At 36.1% G+C, this 22,492-nt stretch overlaps 4 protein-coding genes across 5 annotated transcripts; 2 read left to right on the plus strand and 2 right to left on the minus strand.

Annotated features, from left to right (window-relative positions):
* Positions 1 to 1,427: 1,427 nt before the first annotated feature.
* On the minus strand, positions 1,428 to 3,414 carry LOC105122983 (GATA transcription factor 1). Its single transcript, XM_011022405.1, has 2 exons — positions 3,043 to 3,414; positions 1,428 to 2,410 (listed from the first exon to the last, which is right to left on the minus strand). The coding sequence occupies exons 1-2, from the start codon at positions 3,232 to 3,234 to the stop codon at positions 1,826 to 1,828; spliced, it is 777 nt and encodes a 258-aa protein (XP_011020707.1). The 5' UTR covers positions 3,235 to 3,414; the 3' UTR covers positions 1,428 to 1,825.
* A 4,392-nt stretch (positions 3,415 to 7,806) lies between these two features.
* Positions 7,807 to 14,632, plus strand: LOC105122985 (GDT1-like protein 2, chloroplastic). Its single transcript, XM_011022406.1, has 10 exons — positions 7,807 to 8,111; positions 9,597 to 9,753; positions 10,392 to 10,575; positions 12,146 to 12,193; positions 12,950 to 13,046; positions 13,152 to 13,309; positions 13,503 to 13,568; positions 13,939 to 13,989; positions 14,083 to 14,187; positions 14,279 to 14,632. The coding sequence occupies exons 1-10, from the start codon at positions 7,985 to 7,987 to the stop codon at positions 14,342 to 14,344; spliced, it is 1,059 nt and encodes a 352-aa protein (XP_011020708.1). The 5' UTR covers positions 7,807 to 7,984; the 3' UTR covers positions 14,345 to 14,632.
* A 3,889-nt stretch (positions 14,633 to 18,521) lies between these two features.
* Positions 18,522 to 20,349, plus strand: LOC105122988 (hydroxyethylthiazole kinase family protein). 2 transcript variants are annotated; one of them, XM_011022414.1, is made up of 3 exons: positions 18,522 to 19,201; positions 19,401 to 19,817; positions 19,937 to 20,349. In XM_011022414.1, exons 1-2 carry the CDS (start codon positions 18,749 to 18,751, stop codon positions 19,788 to 19,790), a joined length of 843 nt encoding a protein of 280 aa, XP_011020716.1. In that variant the 5' UTR covers positions 18,522 to 18,748; the 3' UTR covers positions 19,791 to 19,817; positions 19,937 to 20,349. The 2 variants fall into 2 exon arrangements, with proteins under 2 accessions (XP_011020716.1, XP_011020715.1); XM_011022413.1 differs by having other exon boundaries at positions 19,401 to 20,163.
* A 63-nt stretch (positions 20,350 to 20,412) lies between these two features.
* On the minus strand, positions 20,413 to 22,245 carry LOC105122987 (Disease resistance-responsive (dirigent-like protein) family protein). The gene is made up of 2 exons (XM_011022412.1): positions 20,703 to 22,245; positions 20,413 to 20,669 (listed from the first exon to the last, which is right to left on the minus strand). Exons 1-2 carry the CDS (start codon positions 21,412 to 21,414, stop codon positions 20,608 to 20,610), a joined length of 774 nt encoding a protein of 257 aa, XP_011020714.1. The 5' UTR covers positions 21,415 to 22,245; the 3' UTR covers positions 20,413 to 20,607.
* Positions 22,246 to 22,492: the final 247 nt, after the last annotated feature.

The raw sequence follows: 22,492 nt of genomic DNA on the forward strand, positions 1-22,492 counted from the left end.
CCAAGTAATTGATTGTGTCCTCAAAACCTTGCTCTTGTGTTTTGTATTTCAAATAGAGTTTTCGACAAAAGTTTCTTTACCTCTGCGGTTTTCTGCAGTGGCCAGCTAGTGTCCATCATCAATCATTGTGTTAAACCTTTTAGCACCAATTATTTTAGTCCTTTCTCACGATCACTGGCCAAAACCAGCGCATTCATACAGTACCCCCCCATGTGGCATCGTCAATCCACCTACATGCCAAAGGTTCATTGTCCCCTCTTTAAATTATAGGTGCAGTCCCTCCCTTACCACACATGACGACATAAATTAAGGAAGATTAGTGCTTAAGTCAAGTTCATTAATTAAACATTGACACTTAATTAGTCACCTTTGAGAATAATTTGTTCGCTTAGTATTCTAAATCCAATATATTTTCAGCGACAAAATTGATGTACTCAATGCCATAACTACCGCAAACGTCTTAAACCAATCAAACCCATGTGAACATGCCGATTTGAATTATTGCCTTGCTAAAATCATTGAATCGGTGATTTTTATAACATTCCAAGTTGCCCTCATCTTTCACAAATTGTTAATCAAACAGGAATGGCAGATTTGATTGAACAATTGCCTTCATCACTTGTCAAAGGTTGGCCCGGATCACCCTTGTTTCTGCTCTCAAAATAGACCACGGACCATCATCTGGCATTGCACATGCCATATCAAATATACTATATATATAGATTTGAATCATCTTAATCAGGGAGGAAAAACAAGATTAGAGTTGTTTTCATTTTTTTTTCGTTTTAACACTAAATCTAAGTCTCATTCAATTATTCATCCTTGTCACGTTGGAAGTATATCCCAACCCAGTTTATATGCAATCTTAACAAAGGGTAAAAAGGCATCCGTCAGCCTGCAAAGTTCTTGTATCCTGCGGTTAAGCCCTCTTGTATGATGTGTCCAAGTCTTTAAATAGACTGATGCCTAACATTTCCAGCCTTGAATGGCCATCAGAGCCATTTACTTGCAAACAAAAACTCCAAAGCAGCGGCTTTTTATCAGACCAGCAATGAGCTCACAACGCATAGAATGCTTTCCATAACTTAGAAATCATAATATAAAACCCCACGAAGGAGATAAGAACACGAACTAAAGCAGGGATCTGTTATTGCTTCTCCTCAACTGACATCTGAAACTATGATAGATTCAGGGATCTCCAACCACCTGAAAAGCACAATCTGTGGAGCTACTACTTGTTTCACAGTTCTATTTAACTGAACATTTGAATACATGAAGCGATCTAAGTTAAGGAAACAATTAAAAACATCATCTGAAGAAGAATTTCACAAGGAAGAACAAGACAGCAAAATTTGCCATGCGGACAAACAAAACTTACAATACACTCGTCTGTGTTTATTCATGGAGGGTTTTCTCTAAGCAGCCAATTTGGATTGTGTAACAGCTCATAAAATTGCCCTCGTCCATCAGAAATTAGTTAGTTCAAAGTGATCAAGCACAACCTCAACCAAAAATTATAACCAAAACCCACCCAGCACACCGAATTAACCCCAAGTCTCATCATCTCCTATCCAAGCAATGGAACAAAGAATTAAGATACGAGAGAAACCAAATATAGCACTACCTTGCCTTCTATTTCTAAAACACAACCAAGCACACTAAAAGTCAAAATTCCCCTAGTAAATTTCCTTCAAAACAAAGCATCATCACTAATCACCTATCCCATTACATCAAATCCCCTACTCCCTAACTATGCTAGTAGTAAAATGACTCCAAAAAAGAAGAAGAAAAGGGAAAAAAAAAAAAGGTACTAATAACCACCACCCTACCCTTTATCCATTGGCTTCACAACAAGTGACCCCGTCATCTGCTTCTGCCTCCTCATCTCCAAAACCTTCCGATGTGAATTCGAGTGCAATTTGCTGGAGAATGTCGGGCTATTCGCAGGCCGATACTCAGGCACCAACCTACCAGACTTGTATCGCACCCCGCAAGCATTACACAACGTTTTAGGCCCATCTGGACCTGCCCGCCATTGAGGGGTCTTTTCAACACCACAATGCTGACATTTTCTCCCCATTTTTGCTACAGACACAGCTGGTTTTCTCCTTGTAGAATTTTCCCGACTCCACCAGCGCTCTTGCTCTCGGATTTCTCGAGGGCGCCTGTGGCGACGCTTGCTGCGAGCCTTGACAGGCACGCGAAGGCTACAGTAACTCATAATAATGCTACTATTACTGCTATTCCCACTGATGCTAGTGCTGCTAGTGGTACTGTTTTCAAGAACGGAGACTGGGCTGTGGTGCTTGGGAATGCTGTCTGGCTCCTCGGAGACAATGCCGAAGCAGGTTTCCACTGCTGGGAAAGCATCTTTATTTGATAACCATTCCAGTTCTTCCTCTGCAAATTCCTGAGATAACAAAAAAAGGAACAATTGATCAGCAACTAAAAAGTCAAAACCTTCAATTTTTTTCTCAATGAGTCTGAGTTAACTCGAGGGTCAACAATCGAGAACTCAGAACAATGTTTGGACATGGTAGAGTAATTTAAAGGATGTCGGGGGCAGTATTGTCTTTTTAACATGAGCATGAAACGAAATCCCGAAAGTAACAAGGACAATTTATGGGGTCCACCTACACCCTTGTGAAAGACAGCTCACGACGATAAAGACTACACGTTCTTTGTATTAAATGTCCAAGACAACCCCCTTGAAACCGCCGTCCTCTTCGGAGGGGTTGTGACCCTGTGGTCAAAATTGTCCTTTGAAAAAATTAAAAATTCAATTTGTACCGTTATTCAAGGCCATCCAATTTGACTCAGCTGAGTCACCATCATGCCGAGTCAGTTAAACTCAGCCACTAAACCCGGACAGAGTCGCCGAGTCAGCGAATAACAGACTCTAAACCAGGCCGCGTCAGGCACAAAAAGGCAAAAAAAAACAGAGCCAAACCGAGTCAGGCCTAAAAGAGGGCAAATACCACCAAAGGCAGCGACTTCCGGTCTTAAAAACCCATAAAAGGAACACCCAGATAAGAAACTTACAGGTAACAAAGCATGTTCCAAAACGTTGAAAGAAGTTGAGGCAAGGGCATTGGGGTTAAGGGAAGGAAGTCCCTTTCTGGGTTTTTTGTTGTTGCTCTGGTGTTCTTCGTCATCATCTTCCTCTCCTATATCAAAACCGAAGTCTAAAAGGTCATCAACCATGAAACCAGCAGCCGTGTCTAGAGACTCCATTTCTTTGAAGAAGGAGAAGAAACCCACAAGGGTTGTTTATTTGTTGGTTTATTTTCTAGAGAGAGAGAGGTTTTGTTGTTTTGAAGGTGAGAGAGAACATTTCACCTTTTTCTTTCGGCTATATTACCTCACGATGGACTCGAGGGTTTTTCCTCTTTTTTTTTTTCTTTCTTTTTTTAGTGGGAACGAGGGGGTCTGGATTTTTTTGGTATTTACTATTTCCATTATTAATTTAAATTTAGTTGATTTTATAACGTCTAGTGGGCAGGGCAAGTATCCCATGTAATAGTGTTCATTCATGGGTGATGATAAATGAATTCTCCACGCCCGTTTTCTTCAACGGACCCTTTAAAAAAGAGCACTCCAGCCCCCTACTTTGCATGAAACGGCATGCTCCTCTTTTTGTCTCGTGGATTAGTAGGTGTGATTGAGCTAATTTCTACTTGATGACACTAAATCAAACATCATGATTGGTGATTAGCATGATCTTTTGGATTTTCCTGGGTTTTCTTTTTACATGAATAGTAATTGAGAAAGATTCTAATCTTTAGACTTTCAAAGTGTTCTTGGGAACGTATTCTCAGTGCAGTGAATTTATGTTTTGATTTACAGATTTTTATTTCTTACGTAGATAAACTTTATATGATGTAAAAAAGGGAAACTATCTATTCAAGGTATATTTAAATTCAATAATCATTATATTTTCTGTAAAGGAAAACAAAAATAATGTCAACCATGATCTAATGTCCCTTACAATTTATATTCTCTCTATGCTTAGTTGTAAATTAACTATTTTTGTATGTTTAGTTTGGTTGATAAATAAATTTTCTCCTTGTATTGTCATTTAGCATCTGAATTTTTTTAAAAAAACAGTAAAAAAATGAATTTATTTCGATGGTGTCATTTTTGAATATGCACGGTTTGTTTAAAAAATAATAAGAGGGAATCGACATGCAAAAATTCCTCTGCAAACACTTTCACCGAGGAAACAGTCATGGTTAATTTCTTAAGAAAAATATATTAATAGAATTAGTCCATGTCTATATATATATATATATATATAATGTCCATTAATAAAATAAATAAATAAAATATGCAATTATTTTAATGTCCATTAATAGTCAAAATAAAGGACCAAGCACACAAGTGAACAGTTCATAGTCCATTTGTTGTCATCACGATGATAAAGTTGGAAAGTACTATAATCTCCCTTATTCCAGCATGACAACATTATTACCACCATCCTCCCTGCATTTTCCAGAATTTTAATGCTTTCCATGTTCGAATTTCAACGCGGTCATAAGCGCAAATAAGGTAGAGCGGGGGGGCGTTATGGCAATAAAAGATACGCTACGAGGAGATATATGGATACGATAGGTATCCAGTGGTAGTAGAAGAAAAAGAAGGGGCGGGCCGCTTACGCAACGGGCAGCCCTAAAACGGAACGGTCAACAAAATGCGTGAACTGCATCCCTCCCAATAAGGTCCACCACCCACGTCACCAGACAAATAACATACTGACACGTAGAGACGGGGGGAAATCCCCCAAGCTTTTGACCTCCCTGACACCGCACGTGGTGGCGATGATCTTGTGAGAGCTGCACCAATCACCGGTATTTTAACTAGGTACCCGTAGTTGAATCATCTAATTATAAAATAGTGTAGAAATATTAAAAAAAAAAAGTATTTCAGATTAAGTGTAATTGGTCCAACTTTGTGCCCTTTGATTGATTTATTTTCTGGGGACCCTTCTGCATGTGCATAAGGGGGTCCACCACCAACTGCACGTTACCCCTCTGGGATGATGGCTGGTGGGTAAGGGAGTAGTAGGGGGTGCCGGGTGCGCTGTCTTCTTCTTTCATGAACGTGAGAGTCACGTGCTATTGATGAGAATTATTGTAAAGCGATACCAAAAAGATTCAATGAATTGCCTTTGCCTCTTTTTTTTTTTTTTTGGTGTGTGTGTTTAGAAAAAGAAAATTGAGATTATTAAAGCTACTTGTGGCTTCAGTCTAATGAACTTGCATGGCTAGGTTTGGTGTTCTACGAACCTAGACCATCAGCTGGTGCAGAATTATTAAGAGGATAATATAAATTATGTTTTATATTTTATCAAGTTATTAGTGTTTTAGATTTTAAATATCTATTTTTTTTAATTTTACTTGGTATTAAAATTTTATTAATTAAATGATATGATGATAAATTTTTAATCTCAGCACTTTTATTTTTATTTTATCTAATAAAATTAAATATAAAAAAATACAAATTTATACAAATTTAAATCTCAAATAGCTTTTACTTTGAGTAATATATTAAAGATTATATAAATTTAAAATTAAATTTCCAACTAACATGATTTTTTAAACTATGATGGTTTGATAAGTTTTATAAAAAATAAATTTTATAATTAAATATAATGTTTCTGGTTTGATATTAGAAATTATTAGATGAATCCAATTCAATTATATAAAACTATAGACCGAATTAATTAAAGTCTAACATTTCATTGGATTTGTTTACATCGTCTAGACGATTAACATGCTATTAATTATTTTATTTCATAACCATGATTGTGCTATGAAACGTGAAAAGATTCATATCTTAATAAACAATCTATTAAATTGATAATCTAGATAAACACGATTATTTGTAATAATTTTACTAGTTGGTCATGATCTTAGATGTCGAACTAGGCTTGTCCAATAATTTCTCTATATACAGTCAACAACTAGCACTGAAAGAGGCCGTCAATGATTATGATTTCATTAAGAGAAAGCCTTGCCACCAAATGACACATGTTTGTTAACTATGGTTCTTTAATCTAAAGAAAATAAATATCTTGTGCATAGCTCGATATTAAATCTCTTTTCCAGCATTTTTAATAATATAGAGAAAAATAACAAATATCTTTGAATGCTGGGCGTAAAATCTAAATCTGAAAAATCAAGGAATTAGGCAAGCTTTACTAATCACTGTCACCGAGACTAATCTCGTTAACTTCCGTGCCTCGAAACCAAGACCATCCTGCAAGAAGGCAATAGATTGATGCTGAAAAAACAACCAGAAATGAAGATGGTAGGTCCACTTCGGCCTACCTTCATAACTACTAGCATGCAGCCAAATGGACCTGGACACCACACACAAGGCTAGAGATCTATAATTGTCGAGGCCCAGGCACCATTTTCCTAAATTCATCCTCCTCCTTCACATTATAACGACACCATACAATGCTACAAGTCAAAATAAATAATACATGTTTGTTTTTTAATATAGAAATTAATTGCAAAAACTATTCAGGAAAATATATTTATTCCATATCCTTATCTCTATCTCTACAGCCAAATGAGTTTTTATTCCTTTTCTTAGTTTGTTTTGGAAATGTGGTTGAATTCATGTTTTTTTGAATTTTAAATTTTAAATTTTTTATTTATTTTTAGATTGTTTTGATGTGTTGATTTTAAAAAATAAAAAATATTATTTTTAATATATTTTTAAATAAAAAGCATTTTAATTCACAATCAATACAAAAATCTCATGTCGTTGTTCTAGAACAGTAAATGTTATCGAAAAGAATTGATTGAATTTCTCAACTATAGGTTATTGACTGAGTCTCCTGACTCTTGATGTTATCCTTTGGATCCTTCACCTGTCTTCCTCTCCCCCCATCGGATCCCTGTGTTAAAATAATTGAAGAGAACATTATACAATTCACGTGTTACTCACGTGTATCCTAGCGGACTCTAATTTTTCCGAGGTGACAAAATATGGTATAGGATATTTAAAAGTAGAGTCGTAATTGTTTTTTAAACTATTTTTTATATTAAAATAATATTTTATTATTTTTAAAATCAATGCATCAAAATAATTTAAAATTATAAAATAAAATAATTTTTAATAAAACAATTAAATTTTTCAGAAACACCAAACATTCTCATAGTTAAAACCTAGTTACATGGTCTTGATCTATGCTTTTTCGTGCTTAGAAATTAATTAATAATATATATTATTAATTACTTATTAAAACCCACTTAAAAAATACAATTAAAAGAAATAGATTTTAAGTAAAAATATTTTAATAATCATAAAACTTTTCTATCTTCGTCATCCAGTATTCAAATTCATTTTTTAAATTATTTCAACTAAACTAACCAATGGCAAAATTTTTGAGTTCGAGTATTATATCAAATCAATCAAAATAATTTTTTTTTAAAACACTACCACTTTAATGTAAAAAGTGAGCTTTTAAGATTATTTTTTTAAAATATTTTGATCCTAATTCATATACGAACAGGAGGAAAAAAATCACATTGTACTTGATCTAACCGTCCACAGTTTAAATTCATTCCAGTCAACATATTTTATACAAATTAAAATTAATCAAAATTAAATTAGAGAATGGGCCTTCCTCAAATGAGCAAGAACTAGAAAAGACTGGACAAGAAGGCCCATGACATTTAAACTCCTCAACAATGAGAAGGGTCAGGGGAGAAAAAGCTCGGATATCGAACGTCGTCGTTCCTGATAACAGTAGCGTTTTATCTTATTGTACACGTGGCAGCCAGCAGCAACTCCACAGAGAGAACGAAATAAGCAAACCACACTGATAACACCGATAGAAGGAAAAGAAGTGGTTTCCCATTTGTAAATCAACCAGTCTTCATTCAAGAAGCAGGGAGTAGTTCATTCGTTCAAGACTATAGGAGCTGAAATGAATCTGTGAAATATTTTTTCGAAGAGAAAGGCGTAAAAGATGAAGGGGCTGACTCTTCCAAAAACACCACTAACTACAAGTAGCAGCAGCAGCAGCGCAAAGCCTCCATCACTGCCTTTGGTTCCATGTTTTGCTGGGATTTCTAGAAATTCCATTTCATCTTCATGTAAGTTCTTTTTTTTCTGTTCACTTTGATTTTCTCGTGTTAAAAAAAAATTATTCTTTGTCCAGAGGAAATGATAAAGCTACTTACTCGACTGGTATTTCATTTTCTTTTCATCTGTATGTTGAATTTCGGCTGCTTGTTGTGCTAAATGGTTAAGTTAGTATAGGTGGGAGACCTACGTCAGAGTGAAATTTTAGTTGAGCTTATCTGGGTTAAGAAACAAAAATTAGCTTAGATCGAGTCAAGTTTTTGTTAGGATGAGGTGGAGAATTTGAGATTATTTTGAGGATACTGGTTTATTCTGTTGTTGTTATTGTTGTTTGTTTTTTTCTTCTTGCTGGGATTAAAAGGTGGAAGTATATATGGTGGAGCATAAAGGGTGTGGAGTTGCAATTGCCATCGATCATGATTTGACGGTTTTGTTCAAGTGAATGGATGAAAAAAAAATGCAATGAGTCCAAATATAGCGGGGGGCATTTTTGTGTTGTCAGAATATGGTGCTCGTTCTAGCACAACATCAGCAGTAATCGCTTTTACAATCAATGTTTGAAAATCATTCCTAGGATTCTAGTAGGATTTCTTCTTGGTTAAAGTTCAGATATACACCATGCTCTATAAACCTTCAATTTCCGTGGCTGATTGATTGGATGGTGGATGTCTTTTACGGAATCATAGATGTGATTTCTTTTACTATTTATGCTGTTTAGTTAGTTAGACGAGTGTTCGTTGTATTCTAGCTTTCCAGATAAAATAAATGGGTTTTGGGTGAATGGAAAACCAATAAATTTTGGATGCTAAAATGATGAAATAGAAAAAACGAACAACACTTAACTACTGCGTGGCATTTGGATGGTTTGTCTTTGGAGAGTAGTTACCATGCAGGGTAGCTGTACTGATTGGGTATTGTTTAGGGATGTATTTTTAAATATATTGAACTAGGATATCTGCTGGAAATTCATTATGAGCCCAACAATTTAGTGGCTTAAATCTATTTACTCCCCTTTTCTTTCCATCTTCATCAAGCATTATGGAGACTAGAGAGGGCCTGAGCACGGAGGTATACCTAGTAACTTGGCCTGATGTGATCCTTAATTCTTTATTAAACCCTATCATAACATGAATGTGCTGCAATGTTTCGTCTCCTGTGCATGTTGTGCTATCAAGTAAGACTCTCCAACTTCTGCAGCCGGGCTGAAATAAAATTCAGGTATAATTATGGAGGCTATTGAGTGTCATCACTTTGGGTTCTAAAGTGGTTCATGGATAGACTTTCTTTGTTGATATTTGTACTACTAAAAAATGACATGCATCTAGCAAATAGAGTTTTATATTTGTTGATGCTTAACGAAGACAAAAAGAAAAGGGGAGTACATAGATTTAATAATAAGATGCCTCTAGTAAATATATTTATGTTCCATGTATTTACATCATGTCTACTGTCAGTGGTCGTGGTGTTCAATTAGTGGGTGACATGTTCGTTAATAGTAAGATGCAGAGAGATCTCAAAGTTGAACAGATTCGACACATTTAGAGCACAAGCATCCAATGTTACTATAGAATCTGGGGGCTATGAAGGTGAGGAGGAACAGGACAACAAGAAAAGTTTCGGAGGGGGTCCACCTGGTGACAACTTACCTGAAATGTAAGTGATATGAAATACTGATTCTTATAAAACTACAATGTGGTAAACATTTGTGTTGTTTAAGCCTTTATGATGCACTCTCTTTGATGCATCAAGTTCTACGGCACTGCAAGCTTCAAATAGTCATGTATGGTGTGCAATTTCATATTTAGCAACATTTGTATGCATAATTGGAAGAAAAATCCTCGAGTGTTTTTATTACTTAGTTACTCTTTCAGAAAGTGGAGCTGGCAACCTTTTTCAGTTGAAGAAGTTATCTAAATCTTATTTATGTATGATTCCAACCCCTCTTTCCCCCTCGTTGGAAGCTAGAAGCAGCCTTTCACTGTCAGAATTATGGAAAAAAGATTTCTGCACCTCCTCTATTATCCTTTATGAAAATTACATGATGTGGACGCCAATAAGGAATTATATCTTTTCGGGGATAGACTACTTCGCTGTTTTGAGTATTCATTTGATTTCAAACCCAAACTTGTTTTTCGTCCAATAACCCTCAACATTGAACAGACTGTTTCTAAATTTGTGTATCATTGATGATCTTAAACCTCTAATCAGTACTCCTGAACTCTAAATTGCCTGAGGCCTAGGATAGACAACGTTTAAGTCAGATATCACTCATATTTGTTTTGTATTTGCAGTATAAAACCACCCAGCAAAATTCCTTATCCTCTATCTATAGCTATCGTGCTACTTGGATGTGCTTTGGTATTTTCACTTATTGCTTTTGTGAGAGGTGGACCTTCATCAATTTTAGCAGCAATTGCAAAGTCAGGATTAGCTGCTGCATTCACATTAATATTTGTTTCTGAAATCGGGGACAAGGTAACCAGTTTACAGTTATAACTTTCTTCTTGAATTTCCAACTACTTCTACGTCCTTGAAACTTTGTATGATACTGTTCTTTGATTTATTCAGTTCAGTTCTTATCTCCTTTATCGAAGTTCTGCACGCAATGCGTAGACGGCTTGACATTTTTCAATGTATCCATCTAACCTTTTGCTCTTAGCAGAAGTTTGTCAAAGAAGGTTCTTTCTTTCATGAATCATTGGCTTAATGAAAAGGTAAGGAGAAGAAATACAAGAGAAAAAAATGTAGAGAACAAGGAGGGTATAACAACTTCCCTGGGAAATGAAAACATGAAGTATGACCTAAAGCATACAATCCAATTGCTGACCTAAAGCATACAATCCAATTGCTCAAATTTCTTGTCAACGGAAGAAAATTAATTACATTATTTTTTTAATATACTGATGGCTTCAGTTGCTCACTTGTACATGATTTTTGCTGACCAAATTACAACCACTACTATCTCAAGACTTTTTCCTCCATTATCTGCTCTTCCAACATTTGAGGAAAACATCTTACTACTGTTTATAATTCATTTGAGAATAAGTCAGCTATTTTGTGATTTTCACCACAAAGTTAAAGTAACCAAACTTTTGGAGCCTCCCAAACTATAGATAGAGGAAATAATTTTTTATCATATCAGTTTTCCAAAGTTAACGGCAAAGGAAAGCCAACTGCAATTTGGTTGCAACTGCAGGCAACCTTGAACAAATGATAAATAAAGCGTACATGCTGGATGCTTTTTGGCAGTCAGGGAGGCAGCCTGTGGCTGCTTTTAAAATTGTGTAACATATCTGGGCAACAATTACATTTGAATTCTCAAAAAAAAAAAAAGGAACTGATTGCCCAAAAATAAAAGAGGATACTTCACCCTTTGTTGAAATAATTGATGTTTAACCTTGCACGTTTTCATGTTTGTGGCACTCCAAGCTTCCATGCCCCTTTGCATTTTCTGCATTCCAGCAGCCAGGCTTGATAACTGTTATTCATGATGACCTCATTGGCTCCTGCTGGTGAGATAGATTTATTGGACTTGATCTTCTAGTCTCCTTGAGTAATGAGTACAACAGAAATATCCAGAGACTGACAGGAAGTGTGAATATGTTTGCTCGTAACTTGTTCTTTCTTTGCTCTCAGTGTTGTTTTTTTTTTTTTTTTTATGGCTTCACACATAACAAATGAATGGTGGAAATCTTATTCTAAGGGAACCTTTTTTTTTTCTAATTTAATTGAGGGCATCATTCAAATATAAGCAGAATGGTGATCGGGAGGAGCACAAACTGATGAGAAAGATTCATGTAGCTAATGTGTGAAAAATAAAGGCAGTACAGCTTCGGGCTGAGTCTGATTGGGATATGTTTTACGCATTTGAGGGTTTTGTTTCTTACATGTGAACCCATTTGCTCGCTGCAGTCAACTATTAGTTGCAAACAGAATGAAATTGTTGAAAGATCAATAGTCATCACTTAGTATGGTTACCACATTCTATCTTACTTGTACCTCCAAATTTCTGGAGCCTGAAATTAACTTTCTCTTGTATTAACAGACATTTTTTATTGCTGCACTCTTGGCCATGCAATATGAGAAAGGACTGGTATGTTTCTCACAAGCATTCACCCTATTCTTACTTCAGCATTGCTTACTGTTGAGTTAGTAAACTTATTGATTATGTCATGTTTTCAATGTTTGTTCTGATTCAATTTTCTTAAAGGAGGTCATAAATATGACAGTTTTATTCCGTAGGTGTGCAAGAAAATCTGAAAACCCTGAGAAGTTGTGAACTTACTCCCAAAAAAAGAAGACAAATGAGATAGTAATAAGTGGAACTGATTGTCATTGCCATTCATTTCTAATCAGAAAACACTAGTGTTCACCCCTCCTTGAATTGCAGAAAGGTGACTCCAGAACTCATTTATTATAGATTTGAACTAGTACATCACTGTTGTCACCAGAAAGCTTCTCATGGATGTGTTTTTGTGAGGCAGGGTGCAAAGGGACTGATTAAAAGCAATGAAATAGATCAATCCTAAACATATCCGAAACAATCACATTATGGTTTTTTTATTCAATCTAGTTATCTTTCAGTATCTTTTGGATTGGCGATCAGAATCTTGTTGTTTATCTGTTGCCTTGGTTTTGCTATGAATAAACACCATAAAATTGAGTGTATTTCTATACAATTTCAACATGAAACGATGAATCTGAAGCACTTAGCAACCATCATTAAGTTAAGATTGGTGGTTGTTTATTGCAGATGTGTATTATATTATCTAGATATGATGATCTCATATCAATTAACGCTTACTTTTTTTGCTAAATTTTTCTTTCAATGCCTCGAATCATTTACCAGGTTCTTCTGGGGTCAATGGGTGCTCTTTCACTTATGACAATCTTGTCAGTTGTAATTGGAAGAATCTTTCATTCAGTACCTGCTCAGTTCCAAACAAGTAAGCTGTAGTCTTGGTAACTGTCAACTAACTGACTTGCTTGTGTTCTTTATTAATGACTTTAGTGAAATAGAAACATCTCTTATCTTGTTAGCTTGTGAACAGCCCTGCCAATTGGAGAATATGCAGCAGTAACACTTCTCATGTTCTTCGGGCTAAAATCAATAAAAGATGCATGGGATCTTCCAACAAATGATGTTAAGACTGGCGACAAAAGCAGTCTGGAACTTGATGAATACTCGGAAGCTGAGAAGCTTGTGAAGGTAATCTTGTAACCTGGAAGCCTGAGCTTTCGGGGACTGTATTCAGTTCATTCTTTCTGAGTGAGTTGCAAAAGGAAAATGAATGGCGTATACTTGTCTGATGATTTTAGGAGACTTTGTTTTGTGTTGGAATTTGTTTCTTTGGGTGTTTCCTAAAAATTCATGGCAGCAGATACTTTCTTAACGTCTACAGGTCTCAAAACTGCTCACAAATCCATTTGAGATTGTGTGGAAGTCATTCAGCCTTGTATTCTTTGCGGTAAGCATCCATACTTCCATCTTTCTTTTTTTTAGTTTAGCGGTAAGAAATTTTTTCCCCATATGGTCTCACTTAAAGGGCCCTTGATAGGGGGGATTTTGACATGGTCCTCTGTGCGGTTTTTGCTTGAATTCTTGGGTCCCAAAGCTCCAGTATGTTCTCTTGTAGTTTTAAGCTCAAGACTTCACCTCTGCACCTTGAAATTGTCATTAAAATTGTAGTATAAACAATTGGATACAGTTGCAGATTTTCATATTCGTGCACAGTTATTCCTTGTAATAGCTGGCAACTTCACTGTGAGACAGAATGTTAAAAGGTGTTATTTTATGAACCAAAGTGCCCAATTTCACCATATCCTAAATGGTTCTAGGAATGGGGAGATCGCTCGATGCTTGCAACAATTGCTCTTGGAGCTGCGCAGATGCAATTTCATGAACTGTTGATCATATGATGTAGTCTCTTCACAATTGAGAATCAATCACAGTATTGCTTCTCCCCTTTGCCCTTTCTGCAGTCTCCATGGGGCGTGGCAACAGGAGCCATTGCTGGACACCTGGTTGCAACATCCATTGCGATTCTAGGAGGAGCCTTTCTTGCAAACTACATTTCAGAAAAGCTGGTAAGAGCCGCAACCATGCATTTATAGGTTATCATAAAATATTGCTATTGATATTCTGTATTCTACGCAATTCACTCTGCCTTCAAATCAGGTTGGCTACTTGGGTGGAGTGCTGTTTCTTGTTTTTGCTGTTGCCACTTTTTTTGGCTTCTTCTAATGAGTTCATTGGAATCAAGAGAAACAGTTTTCAGGCAGCCATACTGCCTGCGGATGTTGGACAGCATTAGTTACTAGGGAAAAGATAGCTGACGAGAAGGAGCAAAATATGTGCCTCGCAGCTCTATGACAGAGATTCATACCAAGACCCCAACTTAGGTAGTGTAATTCATGTTGTAATACTTGAGAATTCAGTTGAAACTTGGAAGGGCGAATCTGTGTATTTTTCACTGGATGCAGAATTAAATCCTCTCTCATGAGTAAGAAACTGACACTTTAGTATGCTCTATTTTGCTGGTTGGTCTTCACGAGCTAGTCCCACGATTCAAAAGTTTCCGTACGTACGCGTTACTGTTCCTCTCAACATCTTAACAAACGCCTCAAGTCATAGCATGTAAAGGAGAAAAGGCCAGCAGATTATTGCAAAACTATGTTCAATGGATTCTGACTGTAGATGCAGTGTGGCTGGTTGTCATTTTTTTGGATAAAAGATGATATAACTTCATTAAGATCTCTCATAGCCAGTAAGAAAATGGCTATACAGAGAGAAAGAAAGAAAAAGGTACTTTACAAACTAAATAGTAATAAATAAAACAATATCCAATATCCTATTAACCACACAAAGATATAACAAAAACCAAACATTGAAATTAAAAAACAAACCAAAACCAAGTAACTAGATCTTTTTATGTTGTTAAATGATCTATGATATAATTCTTCATTTAATATAAGTAAAAAATATAAGTAAAGTTTACAATAAAAAACATATTATAAAAATTTCAAACATTATTAAATTTACCTTACAAGCATCATGACATTATGATATTATCATGATGCCATGATATTGTGATTCTTCATCCATGTAATGATATTATATGAATTAGACTTTATAATTTAATTTTTATCAAATTTCTATCGAGTATATACTTTTCTAATTGCCAAAATCTCAATCACATTTGATTTTTTTATACTTGCTGAATAAAAGAAGACATATAGAAAATTTCCTTAATGTTCTCTTGGAACCCTAACAATGCCAGAGGGATCTAGTTTACCATTTGAAGAACTATCTAAATTTCATTTTAACATCCTTACCGGAGGTGGTATCTAAGTCAAATTACTTCAAATTCTGGTCATGTTGATCCACATAAGAAGCTCATCAGGTACTGGTCCAAGCAAATCTATTCTAGAATAGAAAAATCTTTCACGACCATATTTTGCTTAAGTTACAACTTCATAGAAAATGGAATGATGTATAGATATCATCCTAATAGAAAACAATCTCATTAAAAACCAAATAATTTCAAGCATTCTAGACAGAAAAACCTATTCTCTAAGGAAAAATCTTGTGGGTAATTTATTTAAAATAGCCAGCCAAAGATTAAAATGCATCCAGGGAGAGCAAAAAAGGACTAGATATCTGATTAAAATAGTTTATCAATAACTGGCAAAAGAATTGTCTCTAGGATGGTCGAACAACTTTTAACTACAGAAAGCCTTTGGGATCTGACTTCCAAATCTTTCAATCCTTGACTCGTACAAATTTTAGATAGCGCATCTGCAATAATTCCCTTTCCTTAAACATTTTCCAATCCCAAAATCTCCTTCGCCATGTTAACTTAACTTTCATTCTCATTTGATGCCATTCCATGTTCTAATATATGATACCATATCATTATAATCCTCACAAACAACATAAAAACTATGATAATTGTTTTTAAAGACTATATCTTCTAATCATTTTGAAGTTCCGGAGGGAGTTTTAGTATTTTTTTTTCCTAACAACCACTAAAATTGCATCTTACGAGGCAAATGAGCAATCTTAAAGAAACAAGCAATCAGGAAACAATCAGATTGCACAATTAACATTCGTGTAAAGAAAAAATAAAGAATTAAAACCCTATTTACAATTCGAACCCCTCGCACAAATCAAAAACTTAAATCTACAGTTTTCAAGAAGACATATATTGCATGAAAAAGATGTACAAAGAGGGACACACACACATACATTAAAACCTAACAGGCCATCGTCGATGTATAGATGGTTGGTACTGAGCCATAACAAGCAACTGAAGGATCAAAACAGCCACAAACCACGGTGACATTCTCTCAAAGGACAAGTAGGGTTTGGCTATCATTTTCTGCCCACACAAGCCTTTGAATGAAGATAAACATTGTATGATAAACAGCATGGTTATAGGCGTGGCAGGAAGCACCCATTGGAACGTCATCCGATATTCTGGACCTTCAGCCTCAAAGGCATGCATAGATGTCACAAGAAGAAAGATTATGGCAAAGAGAAAGAGAAGAGCTTTGTATGGAAGAGGTTCTAGAGAAAGCATCTCTAGGGCACAAGAGAGCTTGCTTCGTCTATTTCTGTATTGCATCACTAGCTAGCTATACGATCAATCAATGACTTTTGCTTGATCTTAATTTTTCTTGTCTTGAAGGGATCAACCAAACTAAGCACTGGGCTGGTTATTTTTTGATGACGTTGAGAGAGATTAAAGATATGCAAATGTGTCGGCAATTTACAGGGAAGTGAAGATTTGAGATTTCTCGGTAAGTATATCGGAGTAAATATTTCTATGAAACCCTAGAATATCTCAGGTTCCTTGAAGAATAACGGGTTTTAAATATCCGTGTCGTCTTTACGCGGTACTTGTTTCCAAAAATAACTGGGAGAAAGTGGGATTTTTTCCCTATAAATCTGGATGAAATAACCAAAATAAAGCTGTGAGATTCATCAATCAGTTTTGATTGGGAAGAGGAAATCTTTCTCTGATTTTCAGTTAATATTTTAAATAAAACAATATTTTTCAAGTTTTTTTATTTTTCCATGAATCTACAAGCCTCTATTTTCGGCCAAGATTGTTTATTTATGATACTCGATCTTAATTGGATTTCTTTTAGAGAATGATAATTCTGGCGTGTAAATTCATTTATTTTTTATTTGATTGTGTATCGATTTTTCTTTTAATTTAAGTGTATATTTTTTTTTATTTTTTTCTCTTTTTCTAATCAAGTGTTTCTATTAGATTTTATAAAAGATATATCCATGCAGCCAATAAATCAACACGTTGGCATGTTAAAATGTCAACTGCATAAATATTTCACTTTATTTCATACTGAGTGTAGTTTTTTTTTTTAAGTACTGTGTGTATTTATTTATTTATTTGAGTGTTCAAAAACTAATCAATTAAGTGTTTTTAATCTTAAAAGCTAAAAAGTATTCACTGCGCATAATTTAAAATAATTTATGTTCTGACACCCTTTGTTGTTATAATAATTTAAATAAAATCTTAAAATACTTTATTAATTACTTCAACCTTCAATTTTAATTAATTTGGTCTGGTCTAAGATTGCACAGTTTATATTCGTTAAAAGTCAATAGAGCTCAATAATAAAATTTTAAAAGTACAAACATTCAAAATAAAAAAATAAAATAAAATACATCCTCAAATATTTGGCATTCAGACATTAACATCCAATCTGTCTCTTTAAATTAACACCCGAATCATGTATGGTTTTCTACAACCAAGCTGCTTCTTACACTATAGTTGTAATATGAGTCTATGTGTCTATTGACATGTTCAGTATAATGGCTTTGAAAATGCAGGTGAGGGTCCATGGCTTATATATTTGCTAACATAAACATATAGTGCAGAATTAGAGGGTATTTAAATGGGTATTGCATGCATGTGATCCTGAGTGGAAGATAAATGAGCTCAAGTCCCGTAGAAAAGAGCTCTAGAGAGGTGACCTAAGAGGTCAAACCACATGAAACTCAATCAAATTTATTCATCGGGCTGATGGAAAGAGGATGTGTTCTTAAAAATGCTCTGAAATAAAAACTTTGAATAGGTTGTTTTTAAAATGTTTTTTATTTTAAAATATATTAAAATAATATTTATTTATTGTTTATTAGAACATTAAAATAATTTTAAAATATCATAAAAATTAAAAAAAAAAAAAATTTAAAATTTTATAAAATAATAATAAACTATTTTTAATACACACACGCACGCACGCCCGATGAGAAACGGAGATAAAAATAATAGAAGGATTTGATTTTAAGTGAAATATAGCTGAGGGGGTCAAATTGAGGATTAGAAGTTGAGGGATCCAATATCACATGACTTAAAATTCAAGGTTGCACTTTTTTAGCCTGCGGCTGATTTGCAGAACATATTATTCTCCGAACCACCCGATCTTTGGTACATCTGCAACAGCAGGGCACTGGTTACCTGAACCCGAACTCTTTCACCTGCAACTCCCTCCCTGTCTCCTCGGCCATCCAGGAAAAACCATAGCCAGCAGAAGCAGCGACACCTCCTAAACAAATAACAACCCACCTAGAAATATACGGCCTTTTTTGACTCGAGAGAAAGAAGCATAAAAGAAATCCATGGAACCCAGCAACCTCAACAAAGAACAAGACCAGAACTCGTGGGCCCTTAATGCTTGGACCCTTCTCTCCAAACTCCGTGACCAATCTCCACTCATACAGTGCATCACCAATTTTGTTTCAATGGACCTTATGGCCAACACTCTCTTATCTGCTGGTGCATCACCAGCCATGATACACTCTATAGAAGAAATTCAAGACTTCACTCCCCTTATCCACGCGCTTTGTATTAACGTGGGTACACTCTCTCCTGCCTGGTTACCGGCCATGAGGGAAGCTGCTCTGGTAGCTAATAAAGCAGGGAAGCCTTGGATTCTTGACCCTGTTGCTGCCGGAGCTTCTTGTTTCCGGTTGAAGGCTTGTTTGGAGCTTGTGGGGTTGAAGCCCAGTGTTATTAGAGGAAATGGGTCCGAGATTATTGCTCTTTCTAAGGCTTCTTTAGGAGCCACTAAGGTATTGGATTTTTCCTTACAGTTGAGTTTATAAAAGACCAATTCAATTCAGCACCATTGTGAAAATTGCAAAACTTGAATTGCCTTGCTTGAAATTGTTTTTTCTTGGATGAATACAACATGGGACTCTTCAATTTTTTGTCAATTTCTTTTGCGTTTTTATGTTAATTTCAACTTCATGATTGAGTTTTATTTTCAAGGGTGTAGATAGCTCTCATGAGTCAATGGATGCAATGGAAGCAGCAAAGTCCTTGGCTCAGTCAAGTGGGGCCATAGTTGCTGTCTCAGGAGCTGTTGATATCATTACAGACGGCCACCGAGTTGTTGGTGCTCATAATGGAGTCTCCATGTTGCAAAAGGTCACAGCAACAGGATGTGCTGTCACTGCCCTTATTGCTGCATTTGTCGCTGTCGATCCATTGCATGCTTTGGAAGCAACAGCTTCAGCATTGTCCATATTTGGCATTGCTGGGGAGATGGGAATGGACATGGCCAAAGGTCCTGCGTCATTGAGAATGCACTTGATCGATTCCCTGTATAATCTTGATCAAGCTTCTGTATCTTCTCGCTTAAAGGTTTCCAGTCTATGATGACACTGGAGGAGCTCTACAAAGATGGTATGTCAAACAATAAAACAATCTATTTGAGATTTTGGGCTGTATTAGTGCTCATAGATTAGTGATACAATAACTGGCCGCCATTTACAACTTTAACCGCAATAAATGTTTTGTATCAGGCAATGATCTGGTAACTGATTCGCAGCTTTTTAGAAAAATGAGCTGCTGTCGTCTTGTGTGGATTCTGAATTGCTGCCTGGGATGGTTTGTCCTCCTTCCCTCCCTCGTGGGAGAGGGATGATGTCATCCTTGTCTGCTACAATTGTTCATAAAGAACTTATCAAATTCATGGAGAACATACGCTGATTTGGTACTTCTTAGTGTGAAATCTGGCATATCACCATTACTCTTTTCTAAGGCGTTCATTCAGTAAAGAAATTTCCCTTTTTATTCTTGTCATCTCAAACACGATCTTGGTGTTTCAGAAAAGCTTGAATTTTGTAAGCTTTTTCTTTAGATTTGTACCTCTAGTTACCAAGTCGGACTCAGATGTCTCTGTTGAACACAGAAGGGCGTCATTACTGTTGGTTTATGTTCTTGTTTACTTTCTCTTTCCTGTTTTGCAATTTGTTTGGCTTTTCTGGTGATATACGGATTTGAAGTAGGAAATCTTTTATATTCATAGGGAAAATCAACCAAGATCATTTAATATTTTCATAATCAACATTTCAGTTGCATTGTCTGATACATCTGACAGTATGAGAGTCTATTAACCAAGAGTAACCACAAACCATGACCACATAAATTTTCACGCCAACAAACCAACATTTAATCCACTTAACTTGTATTCTTAGTATTTCAAATGGACAGCGATCCTAAGTAATGTTTCTGCACCATCCATGACGGCTTGACCTGATGGGATAAGTCCATCCATGACTGCTTGACCTGATGGGATAAGTCCTCGTACTTCAGCAAACCCGATAGCATTCTTAAACTTGCCCGTTCCTCCAGTCACCGACAAACGTGACATTGCGCTACCAATCCTGTATATGCCATAAAAGTTTAGGCTATCACCAAATTCTCCCCCTTCAAATATGGCTGTAAATGCCATCATCTGTGCGCTTCCATCTGCAGAACTAGCCACATAGACTCCTTGAGCTTTTCCCAGTTGTTGTGACCCTAACTTAGGGCTGTTGGTCAAAGTGTCATCGATGACAGTGATCGTTCCAAAGCCTAGTCCCAATCCGTCTGGTCCAAGTTGGGTTTGGATCTGACCATTCGTGTCCTGACCATTCGTGTTCTGACCATTAGGATGTCCTGTAAAAGTCGTGCCAGACAAGCCAGTACCTAGTGGAATGCCATTGAGACCATTAACAGTTGGAAGGGCACCATTGGCATTGGGGATGGCTACTGCACCTTCTGGAGGAACGAATCCTACTGGCCTTGCAAAGGGTACTTGGCCACTATATATGTTCCCTAGCAAACCAGTGATTGGCCTTGCTGTAGGGTTACTGCCCCCTAGAATGTCATGCATGTACAGCTCAAGAACGGGCTCTCCTCCAGCTGGTACTGGTTCGATGGCAGCCACATATATTGCTGTGTGTAGGGCAGCAATTAGCACTGCAATGAAAAAATATGGAGATGACAGCTTGAACATCTTGTGATTTTTGTATATGAGATTCCTGGAAGTCTGTCAGATGTGGTAGATGGAGGACTCTTGAAGGACTATGCAACTGGTTTGTAGTTCTTGATGTTTAAATAGAAGGTTATGAAAAAACTGAGATAGTAGTTGTAAGGCTTCAGAGATGATGAAGTAGTTGGAGTGTGTTAGTTGTGGCCTTATAGGAAGTGGAAGTCATTCTGTTTTAGTTATATCTTCATTTTCTTTAGAAATATAGCTAATACTCAGAAGTGGAGTCCGTACACAATAAGTTCTTCAACACTATGTATCACCAACAAAATCAACCGATCAAATCACACCCATTTGAAATCATTAGTCTTTTCCCCTCGACTGGTTTAGTTATAGGTAGATAAAGGTGACAAGTAGTTGGTGTTTTGCGAGTTTGACCCAACTCTGAACTATCCCTTTGGAGGTTCTCATTTCTGGGAAACCATACTGGCTGGCCTTCTATGCTAGTTTGGACCGTGTTTTTGCCAAAGATGAAAAATTTTGTTGCCCTGTTCCCAGATAACATCATGATATTTTAGTGTTTGTTTATATTGTTTGCAACTCTTGGCATACATTTCAAGTGCAACTGTATAGTTCTCTGTGCATTCTTTTCTGCATTGATCAAAATATTTTGCAAATGATGTAATTACCGAATCCTGTCGCTAGGAAAGCTAAACAGTAAATTTGCTACCTAGCACTCTGAAAAATTCCATGCCCACGTTCGACTGTAAAATAGAATCTTCCCACACAATCTACGATCCGCATCCAAAAGTCTACGAGCCATTATCAGGTATTCTCTATCATGTCTGCATAAGATACAATCTTCGGAATTATGAGGAACTGCCTTTTTAGAGTTTTCTGTCATGCTTCATTGTTTACATTGTGGAGTTGGTGCAAATAGGTGATAATTGTTCAGTTGATCCCTCCTAAGATTAGATCTGGAGTGGGTGGTTGTCGAGAAATTTGCTCAAAACACGAGATAAAAATATTATTATCTTGCAATTGTTATTAGCTAACATTCCATTTCAGTGCTGTAATCTGTTTGTTTTAAAGCTCTTTTTCCTCC

The sequence above is a fragment of the Populus euphratica genome, unplaced genomic scaffold (genome assembly GCF_000495115.2).
Source record: "Populus euphratica unplaced genomic scaffold, PopEup_1.0 scaffold8.1, whole genome shotgun sequence".
In the NCBI taxonomy this organism is placed as follows: Eukaryota; Viridiplantae; Streptophyta; class Magnoliopsida; order Malpighiales; family Salicaceae; genus Populus; species Populus euphratica.